Source organism: Arvicola amphibius, chromosome 4 (assembly GCF_903992535.2).
Source record: "Arvicola amphibius chromosome 4, mArvAmp1.2, whole genome shotgun sequence".
NCBI classification, from domain to species: domain Eukaryota; kingdom Metazoa; phylum Chordata; class Mammalia; order Rodentia; family Cricetidae; genus Arvicola; species Arvicola amphibius.
In genome coordinates this window covers 24,357,705-24,376,589 of record NC_052050.1, presented here as the reverse complement: position 1 = coordinate 24,376,589, position 18,885 = coordinate 24,357,705, and the positions used below count along the sequence as shown (strand labels likewise).

The window sequence follows — 18,885 nt, the reverse complement described above, 5'->3', positions numbered from 1 at the left end:
TGATCTGATAAAGTTCTTTTTCCTCAGCAGGGCAGTGGTGGCACATATCTTTAGTCCCAGCACTCATAAGTCAGAGGCAGGAGGGTATCTGAGTTAAAGGCCAGCCTGGTCTTCCAAGTGAGTTTCAGGACAGTCAGAGCTACACATAGAAGCCCTGTTTCAAAAAATAAAACAAAAAGAAACACACACACACACATCTTTTTCTTCTTCTTTTCTTTGTTTTTAAAATAAGGTCTCAGTATGTGCCCAGAGTAGGCCTGGATCGTGCTGTGCAGACCAGGCTGGCCTCCAACTTAGAGAGAGCCACCATGCTAGCTCAATGGCATATACCACCTTGCCTGGGTTTGGATAAAGTTCTCTTCTTTTCTTTTTTTTCCTAAATATTTATTTATTTATTATGTATACAATATTCTGTCTTTCTGTATGCATGCAGGCCAGCAGAGGGCACCAGACCCCATTACAGATGGTTGTGAGCCACCATGTGGTTGCTGGGAATTGAACTCAGGACCTTTGGAAGAGCAGGCAGTGCTCTTAACCTCTGAGCCATCTCTCCAGCCCTTGAATAAAGTTCTTACACTAAGAAGTTGGAAGCAAACTGTGAGAATACCCAAGGACTTACTAAGAAGAATCGACTGTCTTGGACAGTTTACATGGATGTTTTGTTTCAGTTGTTGGTTGTTGAGATAGGGTCTTACTATGCACCTCCGGGTGACCTGGATGGAGCTCAGTGTAGCCAGCCTGTCTAGGCCTCCAAGGTGCTGAAGGCATGTAACTTTAAACCCAATTCTGCCTTGGGATCCCCGCCGCCACTTTGTGCGGTTTTTTTTTTTGTTTTGTTTTGTTTTTTGAGATAGGGCTTCTCTGTAGCTTTGGAGACTGTCCTGGAACTCACTCTGTACACCAGGATGCCCTCAAACTCACAAAGATTCACCTGTCTCGGCCTCCCAAGTGTTGATTGAAGGCATGTGCTAGCACTACCCAGTTTTTTGTTGTTGTTGTTTTGTTTGTTTTTTGTTTTTGTTTTTTTTTTTTTGGTTTTTCAAGACAGGGTTTCTCTGCAGCTTTGGTTGGAGCCTGTCCTGGAACTAGCTCTTGTAGACCAGGCTGACCTCAAACCTGCTGGGATTAAAGGCGTGCACCACCACTGTCCAGCAGCTTAAAAAAAAAAAAATCAATAAAAAAACCTCAATACTTTTCAAGTAAAAATAACAGAAGAAAGTGAATCAATAATAAAAATAATTATGGAATCTCATATCTTATTTTTTCTTTTGAGACAGGGTTTCTCTGTAGCTTTTGGAGCCTGTCCTGGTCTTGTAGACCAGGCTGGCCTCAAACTCACAGAGATCCGCCTGCCTCTGCCTCCCGAGTGCTGGGATTAAGAGTGTGCCACTACTACCTGGCCGGAATTGTATCTTAAAAGGTATGGACTTGGGCTGGAGAGATGGCTCAGAGGTTAAGAGCATTGCCTGCTCTTCCAAAGGTCCTGAGTTCAATTCCCAGCAACCACATGGTGGCTCACAACCATCTGTAATGAGGTCTGGTGCCCTCTTCTGGCCTGTAGGCATACACACAGACAGAATATTGTATACATAATAAATAAATATTTTTAAAAAAAAAAAAAGGTATGGACTTATAAATTTCAAATACCCTCTGTACCGAAACTAGCTCTCTCTGGGAAGACACAAAACTTCCACTTTACTTATGGAAGTCCCTACCTTTCTTTTGGTGTTTTCCCCTTACTCAGGCTCTCAGTTTCTTAAACTCTCTATCCTTTATTCCATGGAAGCTGTATTTAAGAAACAGGCCTTGCCCAGTGCTGATGGAAGAGGCCTTTAATCACAACAATCAGGAGGCAGGAAGAGGCAGGTGGATCTCTGTGAGTTCTAGCCTAGCCTGGTTTACAGAGCAAGTTCCAGGACAGTCAGGGCTATAGAAGAGAAGTCATCGTGAAAAAACCAAAAAGAGAAAAGAAACAGACCTTAGATTTATTCATACTAAAATGTTCTTTTTAGTGTATTAGTCTCCTCTCTAGGAATGCCTAAGAAGAAAATAGCATTTTCTATGGAATTCTCTCCACCAATAAGTGGGCAAAAACTGGGTGTTTTGACTTGTTCACATTTGGCTTCTTTGGCTTCTTACTCGGTAGTCCAGCTGCCCTGAAACTCACTATGTTGTTCAGGTTGGCCTTAAACTTGCAGCGGTCTTTCTGCTCAGTATCCCAAATGCTGGGATTAAAGGTATGAATCACCACATGAGTAATTCTTAGTTCTCCACAGTCAGAGTAAATATACATCTTAAACTAGGTGGTCTTAGACAATACCATTTAAGTAATGAAAGCGTCTCTTATTTACGAAAAAGATCAATAATAGTAAAGAGAGCATATTAAAAAATATAGTCAACCAAAAATCTAAATATAGCTATCACTTCTAGGATTTAATAAGAAAGCCATTACTCTTATTTCAGGTAATATATAAGGTTGCCCCTTACTTATGTCCTTCAATTTTCAAAAGCAGATAATCTGGGTATGGTGTCACATGGATATAATGCTAGCACCCAGGAAAATGAGCAGAAGATAGTTAGGAGTTCAAGGCCAGTTTGGGCTACAAAGTGAATTCCAGGACAGCCTTGGATACAATGTCCCCTGACTTAAAACAACAAATAGCAAGAATTTTGTCAGTGGCTCTAACAGAAAAGTTCTTCCTGGAGGAGAAAAACAATCAAAAAGCAACAAAGAAAAACAAAATAAACTAACACTAACATTTCTATTATGCAGTAAGCACGAGACTAGGTGATTTCACATAATCCTGGTTAATAAACAAAGTAAATATACAAAGACTATGAAACATCTATTAGCACATACATACCATGTTTGATAAAGCAACTCTGTCTTTAGGAACAACAAGCGAGATATCAAAAGTTGCTTTGATAGCAGGCTCATCCCAACAAGGAAAAGCTCTCCGGGCATCAGTAGCCTTAAGGAAAAAAAATAAGCTTATATAAATACCATTAAATTAACTCCAGAGGCTTTTTCATGAAACACCATTTTACTATCACTCATTCATTATTTAGTCAATTTTTTCTTTCATTCTGTTTCGTAAAAGTTGTATTTAATGTATACAGGTGCTTTCATAGCATGTATGTTTGTGCACATTTCTGCCTAGTACCTTCAGACAGCAGAAAAGGATGTCAGATCCCCTTGGAATTAGAGTTACAGATGGTTTTGTGTAGCTCTATGGGTGCTGGGAATTGAACGTGGGTCCTCTTCAAGACCAGACTATGCTCTGAGCTAACTCTCCAGCTCCTTCTTTTTAGTGTAGAAAATTGAACTCAGCCCTCCTCTATTGATCTTTATGTCCAGTCTTCAAACATTTAATCTCTACTCTGCTAGGAAATGAGCCAGGTGCTGACTACAAAGGAAATACAATGCTGCAACCCACCATCACACTAGAAACTATTTGGGAACTATTCTGCTATAAATCTTAACAAAATAAGACTCATTTGTAATTATGCTTTTTATTAAAATATTTTAACATTTCAGATTTAACATGAATAACTACCAATAGTTTAGATATAACACAAAGCACAAAAAATTAATACCATGCTATAAGAATTCAGATTAGGCAAAACATGAGAAAAGGTGCCTTTGGCTTTTCAAGTAAAAATCATCAATACAGAAATAAGAACATGTTAGGTATTGGAATAAATAAATAAATTCCCAATCTTGTTTCCTTGAGGGGGAGAGGGGGACTGTTGCTTGTTTTTCAAGATAGGTTTCTCCGTGTAGGTCTAGTTGTCATGGAACTGCTCTGTAGACCAAATTAGCTTTGAACTCAGAAATCTGCCTGCCTCTTCTACCTCCCAAGTGCTGAGATTAAAGACGTGCACCACCATGCTCAGCTCTAATTGAGACTCTTAAAAAGAAAATAAAATAGCTGAAGAATATCTGAGGTTGAATTCTGACCTCATGAACACATGCATCTGCTTATGTATGTATACCTGCATCTTCTTACGTATGTATACCTGTTTGCACACACAAATACATACTAAATAGCCAGGCATGGTACTACACGCTTGTGATTCTAGCACTCAGGAGGTAGATCAGGAAAGAGTTCAAGGATAAACTCAGCTGCATTGTAATTTTGAGCTCACTAGGGCTACATGAGACCATCTCAAAAAGAAAAAAAGTCAAGGGTGGTAGCACACTAAAAACAGGAGTAATTGGAACGAGGAGACAGAATGATCTAAAGTTGAGGATATTTTTAGCTCCATAGTAAGACTGGAACCATCCTGGACTACACTGAGAGTTTATCTCAAAAATAAGTGAATAAATAAAAAAAAAAAAAAACAAGCTTAAAGCAAAGTACAATTCGGTGGTTTTGCAAGATACCAGTTATGCTAGGAAAATAATCTACCATTGGGCTATGGGGACTGCAGTCTCAAAGTAAATCATGAATTCTATCAGGGAACAATTAAGACATTGGCAAAGAAGAGAATGTACAGAAAGAAAATACAGGAGTTGGAGTGATGATTCACTGGCTAAGAATTCTTGTTGCTCTTGTAGAAGACCCAAGTTTGGTTCCCATATCAGATGGCTTTTAACTGCCTATAACTCCAATTTCATCAAGATGTGATACCTTCTTCCTGGCCTCCTAGGACGCTTGAATTCTACATGTGTGTGACACACACACACGTACGTGCTCACACACACATCCACACACATACACACAAACTAAAAATAAAACAAATCTCTTTTTAAAATAAAGGCATGGATGGACACCTTTAATCCCAGCACTCATGAGGCAGAGGCAGGCAGATCTCTTGAATTTGAGACCACTGTGGTCTATAGATCAAGTTCCTGACCAGCCAAGACCAAATGAGACCTTTTCTCCACACTGCCCCCCCCCCAAAAAAAAGCCCTTAAAAAACATGTTAGACTATTTTGTTCAGGTTTTTTGAGGCAGATGCAAAAAAATAAAAATAGAACACTTTAAATTGGGTGCTATCAGAAAACCAAAGAGAGCCGGACTGGTGATACATATTTGAAAAACCCAACATTTTACAGGCTAAGGCAGGAAGACCATGAAGAATGTAAACAAAGGCAAGCCTGAATTATACAAATTACAACAATAAAAAACCTTTTTAAAAATATTTATTTATTTATTATGTATACAATAGCCTGTCTACATGTATGCCTGTAGGCCAGACGAGGGCACCAGACCTCATTACAGATGGTTGTGAGCTACCATGTGGTTGCTGGGAATTGAACTCAGGACCTTTGGAAGAGCAGGCAATGCTCTTAACCACTGAGCCATCTCTCCAGTCCCAATAAAAAAACCTTATTTGGAAACCTAGCAAGATGACTCAACTGGCTAAAGGTACTTCTGTCAAGTCTAACAACCTGAGATCAATTCTACCCACAAGGTAGATGGAAAAGTTAACTCCCCCAAGTTGTCATCTGATTTCTACACGAGTGCCATAGCATATAATAACTATGCTCTTCCAAAGGACCCAGCACCTACATGGCTGCTCATAACCATTTGTAACTCCAGACCCAGGGGTTCAATACCCTCTTCTAGACTCCACAGGCACTGTATACACATGGTGCACAGATAAACATGTAGGTAAAACACTCAGCCATATAAAAAAATAAGTCAATTAAGTTAAAAAAAAAAAAAAACCAAAACCACAAGAGTTTGCTTTCCATGCTAACTGTTGGCAACTAGGAGATTCTAGGAGAGGGACAGTCATTGCTTTAAACTGTGTATCAAGCCCATTAGACTCCAATTGATAGTTCCAATCCCATGGCAATACACAGACGGTCCTGGTCAAAATCAGAGTCAGGAATATATAAATGGGAGAGGTTAAGAGCATGTACTGATTCAGTTCCTAGCAGCTAGGCCAAGGTCCTCAGAACCTCCTGTAAATCCAGAAGAACAAACAAATGACCTCTGGGGCGCCTACACCTTCGCCCACACACCCCCCGCAACACACACACACACACACACACAGTAACCGAGCGGTGTTGGCACACAACTTTAATCCAAGCCCTCGGGAAGGCAGAGGCATGTGGATCTCTGTGAGCTCGAAGTCTGCCTGATCTAAGTGAGTCCCAGGACAGATAGAGATACAGAGAAATCTTGTCTCAAAAATACCCCTGAAAGTGTGAGTTTTTTGAGTAGATGGGGAAGGGACTTAGATCCTAAACAATCCACAGCCAGGTGAAATTACCAGCACAAATAGCCCATAACCATGCCTTGGAAAATCGAGGAAATCAGGACTTTCTGCTCACAGTCCAGTGGAAGGATACTAAATCCATTAGAAGTAAGAACTAGGAAAAGGTAAAGGTCAAGATTTGCTGCAGCAGGTGCTTTTATAGCCTGGTCATCACAGACAAGAAGGCAGAGAAGCTGAAGCAGTCCCTGTCCCCTACTTTGGCAGTCAAAGAGCTGAAATGAACCAGACCACTGCATTTGACTATTAAAAATCCTGAAAAGTAAAAAACAAATACAATAAAAAAACAAAACAAACAAAAACAACAATAAAAAAAACAAAAACTAGAGGTGTGCTGCAGTTGAGACTCCAGAAGAACTGCAAAAACAAGCACACATAACTGAGGTTAACTATACTTTTGCTTTGCTTTATTTTTACAGGGTAACACTGAGTGGCCTTGGGAGCCTCAAATTCGCTATTCAGTCTAAAATAACAACAAAAGCAATTCTGATTAAATGTCATTACATGAATATGTATATATATATACCCAAATATAATATTACTCTTCAACCCATATCTTTTATTCCCTCCCCTTTTTTAAATTATTTTTTATTTTCGACACAGGGTTTCTCTGTGAAACAGTCCTGGCTGTCCTGGAACTTGCTCTGTAGACCAGGCTAGCCTCAAACTCTCAGACATCCACCTGCCTCTGCCTCCCAAATGCTGGGATTAAAGCGTGCACCAACATTGCCCAGAGTCCTTCCCTTTTTTTAAGGATGATTCTTACTTGCAGGCACCCAGGGGAGAGCAGATGACCTAGGAAGGGGATCAGATCGCCTGGAGGTGGATTTGTTCAGTTGCCCAATATAGGTACAAGAAACCCAACCTCAGGTCTTCTCCAAGAGCCAAATGAACTCTTAAACAAACAAACAATATCCCCAGGCCTACTTATGTCCTTTACATAGATAGAAAATATCCTGAATATAAAATACGAATTCCAGGGCCAGGTTTGGTGGCACACTCCTTCACTCCCAGCGGAGGAGACAGGGAGTTTGAGGCCAGCCTGGTCTACAGAGCTGGTTCTAGGACAGCCAGAGCTACACAAAGAAACCCTGTGGAGAGGAAATGGAAAGAGAAAGAGGAAGGGAAAAGAAGGGAAGGACAGGGAAGCAAAGCACAACAACAACAACGAAAAGGTTTGTATTAGTGGCTGGTATGTGTGTCCCAGGACTCAGGAAGTAGATGCAGGAAGGATCTCTGTGAGTTCAAGGCCAACCTGGTATACAAAGTGATTTCCAGGACAGCAGAGATACAGTGAGAAACTGCCTCCGAAAAACAAAATAAATGAATAAAAATAATAAAAAAAAAGGATTACATTAGCAAAGAGTAACACATACCTCAAACTGTGTGACAGCAGCATAGCGCACCTCTCCAGTAGGGGTGGTATATTTACTTCTATAGAAACCTTTCATTTTGTCATTCAGTTCTCCAACAAAATCTATCTTTAAGGTTCCTGTACCTGTGATTGAAGATAAACAGAAGTCTTTTTATGGAGATGTTAATAAATACAGGTATCAGAAATATGTTAAAATACTATATTCAATCGGCTATTACTATGTTCAAAGCATTTCCTTTCTCAAATACTCCTTTTGGCACTGAAGAAAATACTCTACTGACTGACATAAATGGTAAACTAATCCTTCAAATCTTGTTTAGGGTAACTGATTAGAAAATAATTTCAATAAGTCTCAAATTACCACGATATATGAAAACAAGAAAACATTAAATGTCTAACATATGTTTCTGCATATGAGACTTCCAACTTTAAGGTTGGAAGTAGTGTCCCCTTTTTAGAAGAAAAATGAGGGCTGAAAATTTAAAGTTGCTTTCCAAAGGTCATCAGTAAGCAGCAAGGATGTTTTTACTCAAAATATGCTCTCTACCAATTATACCACGTGATTAGTCTTTTTAGATAACTTCATGCACACAAAAAGAAATGCAGCCAATTATTCTACCATTAAAGGCAGTATGTTTGATCTAGATAGAACACTGACTGCATATTCTTGTAAGGAATTAAAAGAACAATTATTCGATCAACTAAAGGGCATAAAATAAACTCTCAGGATCACCTCAATCATCTCAGCACTAATACTAAAGAAAGAAATTACTAAATTGAAGCAAAAATGCAACCTAAATACATATCTGTATTGTTTCAAGAGCAAAACAAGTTTTTGCCTTTATGTTTGACTTCTGCTTTTATGTTCAGATGCATGGATAAACAACAATCCCATTCTACACCTCACACAAATCAAGTCTCTCTCTCTCTCTCTCTCTCTCTCTCACACACACACACACACACACACACACACACACACACACAAAGCATTTTGAAAAAATGTCGACTTTGGACCTGCTCTTTCCCCATGCCTACTTATAAGATCAAGAGAATGTGAGTCTAACAGATTAAAGACATGAGGAAAATGATTAGTCAGTCATACCATACTTTGATATCCTAATATTTCAAATTGTCATTTTGAAATGCTATAAAGTAAAGATGTCTGACATTGATTAAATGTCATTGACTTTTTCTCCTTTCATATATCTTTTTGTATGGTCTTGAAGTCAAATTTCATGCCTAAAACAGAATTTGTTCTTTGGAAAGGTTCAAAGTCACATAAGTAGAAGTTTATACAATAAACAAAGGACAAAAAGCACTGACTCTACTTAAGAATAAGTGCATCTGCCATGTGGCTAAACTCATTTTCTTATGTGTCAATAAGTAATTCTGACAGTTATAAATCTGAGTACAATAGCAAAGTAAGCACTAAAATATTATCATATTCTTAAAATAACCATGCTGGAAAACAGCACTAACAGCTTAACTGAAGCTCAATTGTATAGATATGAAGGTTCTCTGCCAAGCTATATCCCAAACTCCAATCAATTCTTTAACACGAATGGCAGATTACTAGGACAATAAATAGTATCACAACTATAAGACTCTAGGAGAGTCTTATTATTGATGGGTTAATAATGGATAATAAGAATTAATAACTAGGGCTGGAGAGATGGCTCAACAGATAAGAGCTGGCTACTCTTACAGAGGTCCTGAGTCCAATTCCAGCAACCATATGGTGGCTCACAACCATCTACTGTGGAATCAAATGCCTTCTTCTGGAATAAAGGCGTACATGTAGACAGAGCACTCATATACATAAAATAAAAAATCTTAAAAAAAGAATACCTAATGTAAGAAAATAAGTGTAGTTTATCCACTATTCTTTACAGGAACTTAATATGTATTAACATTACTGAAGTTTTAGAAAGAAAATATAATAGATTATTTTTTAAATTCTCTTACTCTCATTGGGAACTGACTGATGGAATTTTATGTTACAGTTCCACAGATGAAATTGGCAGTCTGCTTTCACTGTCAAGATGTTTTCTAATACAACTCTCATTCACAGTAAATGTACTTTCAGTCTTTCCTATTTGGAACAAAAGTGGGTTTAAAACTCATAACTAAATAAGAAAGGCGGCTTACACTTTTACTTGGTTTTAAATCTCCAAGGCCATCAAACCATAACAAGATACTGACAGTGACCACTTCCAAAGAGTGGCTTACTAAACAAAATACAAAGTATTGGAAAGGATAATTACCTGAAATTCAAACAAAACACAAGTTAAATGTTTTTTAAATCATGAATAAATTAGTTTCACATTATACAATACTAATCACATGTATTACTATTAACATAAAAGTTTAATGTGAATAGCAAAAAAGGACTTTTGGCAAATCTGATTATCAAATACCATGATGAATCAACTGCCAACTGGTCTTAATTTTACACCTATTAACACATAAATACATTGTTTTCTCAAATTAGATACTTAATTTCAATATGCAAACTACTGATGTTTGGATGGTAAACCTTTAAAAGCATAATATAAAGCCAGTTTAGTGGCCCACGCCTATACATAATCCCAACACTTGGGCAGATCTCTCTGTGAGTTTGAGGCCAGCCTGGTCTAAAATTGAGAGCTCCAAGTCAGCCAAAACTACATAGTGAGACCCTGTCTCAAAAAAACAAAAAGGCCGGGCGGTGGTGGCGCACGCCTTTAATCCCAGCACTCAGGAGGCAGAGGCAGGTGGATCCCTGTGAGTTTGAGGCCAGCCTGGTCTACAAGACCTAGTTCCAGGACAGCTAGGACTGTTACACAGGGAAACCCTGTCTCAAAAAAGGAAAAAAAAAAGAAGGCTAAAAACCTTAAGATTATATTTACTCAGTTATACCCAAGACCAATTCTATAATATGATAAAAATCTGAAAAGATAAAGAACTTTTTCTTAAGTTGTTTTATTTCATCCTAATTCACAGATATTTGTGAAATAAGACCATTATTTAAAGCAACGAAGGACTGGGTATCTATCTGATTCTTTGTTATAACTTGGAAGTCAGTGATTTTTTTTCCCAACAGACATTATCAAAGATATTCAATAATTTAAAATGTAAGAGCACTGGCTACTCTTCCAGAGGACCTGAGCTGGATTCCCAGCAACCACCTGGTGGCTCTCAACTGTCTGGCACTCCAGTACCTGGGGATCCACCCTTCTGACTTTTGTAATCTCTGCACATACATATACAGGAACACACTCATATACATAAAATAAATACATTTCTTAAAAGAAATACTCTGTTAGGTGATAGAGGCACTTGCCTTTAATTCCAGTACTTGGAAGGCAGAGGCATGAGGAGGATCTCTTTGAGTTCGAGGCCAGCCTGGTCTACAAAGTGAATTCCAGGACACACTCAAGCTACACAGAGAAACCCTAACTCAAAGAACAAAAAACAACAAAACAAAACAACAGAAAACAAGCAAAAAAAAGTTCTGTTAACTTAAACACTATACAAGATATTTTATATATAAACTCAATTTCAAATACAATATGGAACAGATAAAAACACTATGCTGAAATATAATTTATTACATAAGTAACTTTCTCTGTTATTATTTGAAGTGGCTTTGACATTTATCATGTGTGTTATGAATTATCAAGAATGATATAGTCTGTGGTTGGAGAGATGGCTCAGTAGTTAAGAGCACAGGCTGCTCTTCCAGAAGACTCAAGTTTGATTCCCAGTACCCACAGTACTGACAGCTCAGAACCATCTGTAACTCCAGTTACAGGGGATTTGATGCAATCTTCTGGCCTCCTCCAGCACCAGGCCCGCACATGGTGCACAAAACACCCATACACATAAAATTGTTTTTTAAAAACAATTTCAGCATATATAGATGGCTACAAGACTATGATATAGTTTCTAAGGATACAGAGAAAACTGATTTTATTTAAGAAATGAACTGAGAGGAGGGCAAAGCAAAATTTCATTTAGGTAGCATATAAATTTTCAAGCAATGTAGCATAGCAATAACTGTCAAAATAAAATAAAAATTAAGATAAAACAGAAGTAGGGATGTAAGAACATAACTCAGTGGTAAGGGCATTTGTCCGGCATGTGTAAACTTTAGGTTCAGGTCACAACTGAGTGTAGGGATTGAATTCTGAGCTCAAGTTGGGCATAGTGGCCCATACCTTTATCCCAGTACTCAGGAGGCAGAGGCATTTCTGTGTTTAAGGCCAATATGATGTACCTACCATGTCGTAGCCCAGGCAGAACTACACAGACTGCTTCAAACAAACAAAAACATTAACACACACATGCACAAACAAAAACAAAACAAAACAAAAACCTAAGCAGAATACAGCAGCATACACCATAATACCAGCATTTGTGAGGCAGAGATAAGTTTAAAGTCAGTCTGGCTCACATAGGAAGACCCAATTCAGCCAGAGGAACACAGTCTAGACCTATCACAAAAACAGAAAGTGCCAGATCCCAGCACTCAGGAGGCAGGTGGGTCTCTGAGGTCAAGGCCAGCCTGGTCTAACTGGTCTAAGGAGTACCAGGACGGCAAAGACTATCTAGAAAACAAACAAACAAACAAAACAAAAAACAAAACTCAAAAACAAAGCAAACAAGAGAGAAAGAGAAAGACAGGGAGGGAGAGAGATGGGGAGGTAGAGAAAGTGGGGGGGAGGGAGGGATGGAGGGAGTGAGGGATAGGGAAAGGGAGGGAGGCTCAGGCAACACAGATGAGAGGTGAAATGACTGGGTATGAGGCCCTGGATTCAGTGTCTAGTATTGTGAACAAAGACGCAAACTACAAAGCATGAAACAGACTTTTGCTTGCTCTATTTATTTTTGAACTGGAGTATGATGCCCAGGCAGGGTTGGCACTAAAGGAGAGCTGGCTGGAAAGTTATCCTCCTGTTTCCACCTCCCATCTAGCTTCATCTGGCTATTTACGTGGGTCCTGGAGATCAAACTGAGGTTGTCAGGCTTCTCATATGTAGCAAACCTGTATTTTCTCACATTTCTTTTCTTCCTTCATTTTACTGCCAACAGAGATTAAATCCGAGTCGTTGAGCATGATAGTTAAGTTCCACCTTTCTCCTTTTCTTGTAAGGATTTTTTTGATTACTTGAGCTTGATATTTAGCTGATTAATTTTCGATCTTTCTTTTTTTTGATCTTTAAGTAAATATCCATATGTTTTGATATGCTGCACATTTCTTATTCACTTCAAAATATTTTCTATCATTATTTTGGATGGAATCTTACTAGTTTTCTCACGAGGGTCTCACACTCCCTGGTCCTCGTTCTGGCCTCTGAGGGAGCGAGGACTACAATACAGGCCATCATGTCTAGGTTTTCTGATTTTCTTCCCTTTTATATATTTTTGTAGTACTGGGGACTGCACTTGGCTTTGCACACACTAACCAAATGCTCTGCTATTTTAACTTTCCAAACAAGTTTTGATTCAATTATTCAATATGTGAAAAAGGAAACATATTTCTATTATTTTTTTTCTTTTCTTCAAAACAGAATTTCTCTATGTAGTTCTATAGGCCATGGCCTGAAACTCAAGAGATCCACCTGCCTATGCCTCCCAGGTGTTGGGATTTAAGGTATGTGTCACCACACCCACTTTGCTATTGATTTCTAATACTGTCACAGTATACATGGAATATGCGATGATGTTCCAGGACAGTCAGAGCTGATATTCAGAGAAACCCTGTCTGCCTACAAATGAATGAATGAATGAATGAATGAATGAATAAAATAAACAACAAAAATAAATAAATGAACAAATGAATGAATGCAAATATAGTCCCTTAATGGTACATACTTCTTTTGAGTAGGAAGGCTGGAATGAGATGGTTCAGCAGTTAAGAGCACTGGCTGCTTTTCCAGATGACCCAGGTTTGATTTCCAGCACTCACACGTCATACAAAATCATCTGTAAATCCAGTTCGAGGGGATCTGACCATCTCTTCTGGCTTCCACTGGCATCAAAAACACACTTGGTGCTAAGCTATATATGCAAGCAAAACACTCTTATATATAAAATTACTTTTTGTTTTTGCTTTGTTTTTTTGAGACGGAATTGCTCTATGTGGTCCTGGCTGTCCTGGAGCTCACTATCTGGATCATGATTACCTCCAATCACAGAGACCCTCCTACCTCTACCCTAGAGTGCCCGGAGTAAAGGAATGTGCCAGACCAAAATGATTTATTTTTGTGAAGTAATAGCTCACATTTTAAACTGATACAGCAGCCCCAGGCTAAAAGTCCCAGCTAGTGTGCTCTCTATAAGTACCCAGAAACCAAGGATTCAACTCTGATGTCTTTTCTTTTCTTTCTTTTTTTTTTTTTTCTTTCCCTCAAGACAGCATTTCTCCTTGTAGCCTTGGCTGTCCTGGAACTTACTCTGTAGACCAAGTTGACCTCAAAATCAAAGAGATCCTACTTCTGCCTCCTAAATGTTGGGAGGTGTGAGCCCCCACCCAGTCTCCAAAGGTGTATTTTTTGTTTTGTTTTGTTTTGTTTTTGTTTTTCGAGACAGGGTTTCTCTGCAGCTTTAGAGCCTGTCCTGGAGCTAGCTCTTGTAGACCAGGCTGGTCTCGAACTCACAGAGATCCGTCTGCCTCTGCCTCCCAAGTGCTGGGATTAAAGGCGTGCGCCACCACCACCCGGCCAAAGGTGTATTTTTGTAGATTGAAAACTCCTGTGTTTAATTCAGAGACTTCTTAATTTATTCTTTTTTTAGAATTTTAAAAATAACATTTATGTATTCAGTCAGTCAGGTGGGAAGGGAGAAGAGTGCCGTGGCTTGGAGGCCAGGGAACAGCTTGCAGAAATCAGTGTTCTTCTCTCTGATTGGGTCCCAGGGTCAAATTACAGTAAGCAGGCTTGGTGACAAGTACCATCTTGCTGGCGGAATTTATTCCTTTAATAAAATCTTCTTCCCATTTTTTCTGTTCTTTAATTTTTTCTTTTATAAACTATTTGGCTTTTGGCTCTGATAGACTGGTTCTCGGTTTTCCTATTTTTCTGTTTTGCATTTCTTTGCTTTTTCCTGTAGTTTGAGAAATATTCAATTTCATTTTCTGAAACTTTTACTTAAAAAGAGAAGGCAGAGGTGTAAAGGTGACTCAGACTTAAGATGACTGACTGCTCTACCAGAGGATCAGGATTCAATTCCCAGCACCCACATGTTGGCTCACAAACTTCTGTGACTCCAGTCCCAGGGGATCCAACATCCTCTTCTGGCCACTGGGGGTACTACATACATGTGGTACACATACAAACATGCACACATGCATACATATGTTCAAGCAAAACACCAATACACATAAAAATAAATATATTTTTAAAACATTTATTTCATCATAATATGACTTCCAAAAGTTACACTATATGTATGCACAGATACATACATTTGACTCACACACACACACACACCAATTTGTTAAAAATTTAAAAATTTCTGGAAAGCAGAAGTAAAAACAACAGTTGTGTAAATATTCAGACACAATCCAGACATCTACAGAGTAAGTAGGAAGGAGGTACTAAGATGGGGTCTGCCCTATCCAAGGTGACCTTCTGATCCTCCTGCTCCTATCTCTCAAGTGCTAAGATTACAGGTGTGAGCCACTATATCCAGCTGAGCATCATGCTATTTGTACTATTTTAGAGACAGGATTCATCGACTTGATATATACTTTGGAGTTTTAAAATCTGTATTATAATAAGCATTTTATTATATTAATAAGAATTAACAAACTTTTACTGCTAAATATATTTCACTTATGATACATCGCAATGAATGTAAACTCAGAGTTGAACAAATATTAATTCTAATTCTTTCACCAACATATGCCAAAGAGTAACATACCAACAAATCTTCCCTTCTGTGCCCTCACTAGCAAAATCTCTCTTTCTGGTTGTATACCAAAATCATAAGTGGAGCACTGTCTATAGAGATTTCAACCAGCAGCAGATGGAGCTAAGTAAATATATTTTTAAGAAATAGAAACCAAGCTGGACATGGTGGCGATCGCCTTTAAACCCAGAAATAAGGAGGCCGAGGCAGGCAGATTTCTGTGAGTTGGAGGCGAATCTGATCTACAGAATGAGTTCTAGGAATCCTATCTTGAAAAACAAACAAAATGAACAATTAAAAATTAAACATCTTATTCTATAGTAAATGATATTTAGCCTTTCATCCAGTTTTCTGTTTAAGTAAAACACAAACAGAAATTTGAAACTTTAACTTTCAGAACCCAGAACTTTTAGGGAGAGAGAAGTCAACACTTTAATCTGTGAGCAACACTCAGGACAGAGATGGTACAGGTTCCCTGGGGAGTTAACACACATAGATAGTTTCTATGGATTTCAGAGAGTCTCTCACCTGTCTGTAGAGTACTAGGAAAAGACAGGGTAACTTTCTCATCTTCATTCTGATAGTTAAATCCTGTAGCATGGATTTCTGGAAAGAAAAAGGAAAGAAATGACAAATCTTAGTATGCTGAAAAGAACAAATGTAGACTTCGCAGTCAACACCTTTAACACAATTTCTACTGAAACAAATGAAATATGCTTGTTTTGTGAGACAGTAGGTCTGGCTAGACGCCCTGTTACTATGTAGCCCAGGCTGATCTTGATCTCTAGCAACCTTCCTTTTTTCTTGTTTGTGTTTTAGAGATGAAGTTTTACTATGTGGCTCTGGCTGGCCTGGAATTCAGAGATCCTGTGCTGGTATTAAAGGTGTGTGCTACCCAACTGGGAAAAATGCAACATTCACAATTTAGTAAATCAAGTTTCAATAATGAGTAAAATATTCTCCTTAAAAAGAAATACTCGTGGGCTGAGATGGTTCAATGGGTAAAGGCAGTTGCTGTACAAGTGACTGGTAATAATAGTTCAAAAGCCTCAGAATTTATAATGCAAAAAGAGGAGAGTACCAACTCTGCAAAACTGTCCTCTGACTACACATATACATAAATACACACGAGTATGCACATGTGTACACACACGTGTGGAAAATAATTATATCTCTTTACAAATTTGCCATCTTTGGTGATATAAGGAAAATAGGATTACTACAAATGATACCGTTTTCTATTTATGCATTTATACTGTGCTCATTTTGTGAGATAGGGTGTTATATGACATTTTGATTGCACTCTGACATACCTGAGACTGACAATAAAGTTTGTTTTGAATCAGAGAGTGGAGCTAATTACTGCTGACCAAAATTAGCCAAGGAGGTTTTGAAGGGCCAAGGACAGATAAGACACAGGAAGTAGTAGGGTGGCACTGAGAGAGTCTCAGCCCTTTTAGATGGAGGAACAAAAGACACAGGACATCACTGGCCGCTTCTCCATTGCTTCTCTCATCATTCAGGTTCTTACCCCATAACTGACTCCCGAGATTTTTTTAAAAAATATTTATTTACTTATTGTGTATACAGTGTTCTGCCTACATGTATGCCTGCAGGCCAGAAGAGGGCACCAGATTTCATTACAGATGGTTGTGAACCACCATATGGTTGCTGGGAATTGAACTCAGGACCTTTGGAAGAGCAACCAGTGCTCTTAACCTCTGAGCCATCTCTCCAGCCCCCGACTCCTGAGATTTTATTGATAAAGAATAATTATATAAATGCATCATCAGGGTCTTGCTATAAAGCCTAAACTATCCTTCAGCTAACAATTCTGTTGCCTCAGCTTCCAGAGTTGATAGTCTTGTGAGACTTATAATTCCTAAGAGACTGTAGTATTACTTTCTATGCTGCACCTACTCACCAATCTTTAGAAGATCTAGTACAGTGCCAAGAATTCACTGTTAAAGATATCAGGAAGGGGCTGGAGAGATGGCTCTGAGGTTAAGAGCACTGATTGCTCTTCCAGAGGTCCTGAGTTCAATTCTCAGCAACCACATGGTGGCTCACAACCATCTGTAATGAGATCTGGTGCTCTCTTCTGGCAAGTAGGCATACACGCAGGCACTGTACACATAATAAATAAAAATATTAAAAAAATATATCATCAGAGTCTTACACACCGATCCCTGCAAGATAAGTAACAACATAAACTCTGATAGAAATCACACCCTCTTCTGGATTCTTTACCCTTAGATTTTACAGAAATAAATTAAATAATAACATGAACAGATACATTAAGACTCCAATTATTACCACCAACCAGGAGGGAGAAGAAACTGTTTAATTTAATGCTACTTAAGGATGCTTATTTGACACACTAAGAATTCATAAACCAGTTCCAACCAACACATCCCAAGTACACTCCAAATAAAAATAATGGTTAAAGTTAGGGCTTTAATAAGCACGTGAAAAGATGTTCCCTATTAAACAAACAAACAAAAAAACAATTCAAACCCACTATGATGACTATAATTAAAATTATAGACACATCTAGGGAGGCTGTAGAGAAACTGAAGCCCACATATATTTCTGGTAGAATATAAAATGGTAGACATCGAGTAAACAGTTTGGTACTTCATCAAAAAGGTTAAATATACAGCCACCTGATGATGGAGCAATTCCATTCTCCTGTGTGTTTTCTCTCTCCTTTTCTCTGTCTCTCTATATCTCACTCTGAAGAACTATGTCTACACAAAGACTTGTATATGTATGTGTGTGTGTATATGTATATGTATACAAATGTTCATAATGTTATTATTAATAGTTCCAAAGTGGGGTTTCTGTTACCAAATGTCCATCAACAAATGAATAGATAAAATGTGAGTAACAGGGGGCTGGAGAGATGGCTCAGAGGTTAAGAGCATTGCCTGCTCTTCCAAAGGTCCTGAGTTCAATTCCCAGCAACCACATGGTGGCTCACAACCATCTGTAATGGAGTCTGGTGCCCTCTTCTGGCCTGCAGGCATACACACAGACAGAATATTGTATACATAATAAATAAATATAAAAAAAAAATGTGAGTAACAATGAACTGTTATTTAACAATGAGAAGAAATGAGGTGCTGTGACACAAGATGGCTCAGTGGGTAAAGGGAGTGTGTGTGTGTGTGCGTGCGTGTGTGCATGTGTGTGTATAGAGGCTAAGTCAATATCAAGTGTCTTTCTGAATAATTCCACCTTAATTTTTTGGGTTTTGGTTTATGTTCTTTCTAGACAGGGTTATACTATGTAGTGCTGGCTGTCCTGGAGCGCACTATATAGATCAGGCAGGCTGGCCTCAAACTCTGAGATCTGTCTATCACTGACTCCCCAGCGCTGGATGG

General features: G+C 38.5%; 1 protein-coding gene and 1 pseudogene across 2 annotated transcripts in view; one reads left to right on the top strand and one right to left on the bottom strand.

Annotated features, from left to right (window-relative positions):
* Npepps (aminopeptidase puromycin sensitive) overlaps positions 1-18,885 on the bottom strand; it is a 94,960-nt gene that overhangs the window by 41,010 nt on the left and 35,065 nt on the right. Inside the window, exons 3-5 of one of the 2 annotated variants that reach the window (XM_038325741.1) lie at positions 16,028-16,105; positions 7,608-7,729; positions 2,865-2,972 (exon numbers count right to left, since the gene is read on the bottom strand). In XM_038325741.1, coding sequence (XP_038181669.1) covers positions 2,865-2,972; positions 7,608-7,729; positions 16,028-16,105 — 308 coding nt within the window. Of the gene's footprint in view, positions 1-2,864; positions 2,973-7,607; positions 7,730-9,754; positions 9,858-16,027; positions 16,106-18,885 lie in introns of those variants that run through there. The other variant, XM_038325742.1, reaches the window with a different exon arrangement.
* On the top strand, positions 6,250-6,455 carry LOC119811752 (annotated as a pseudogene).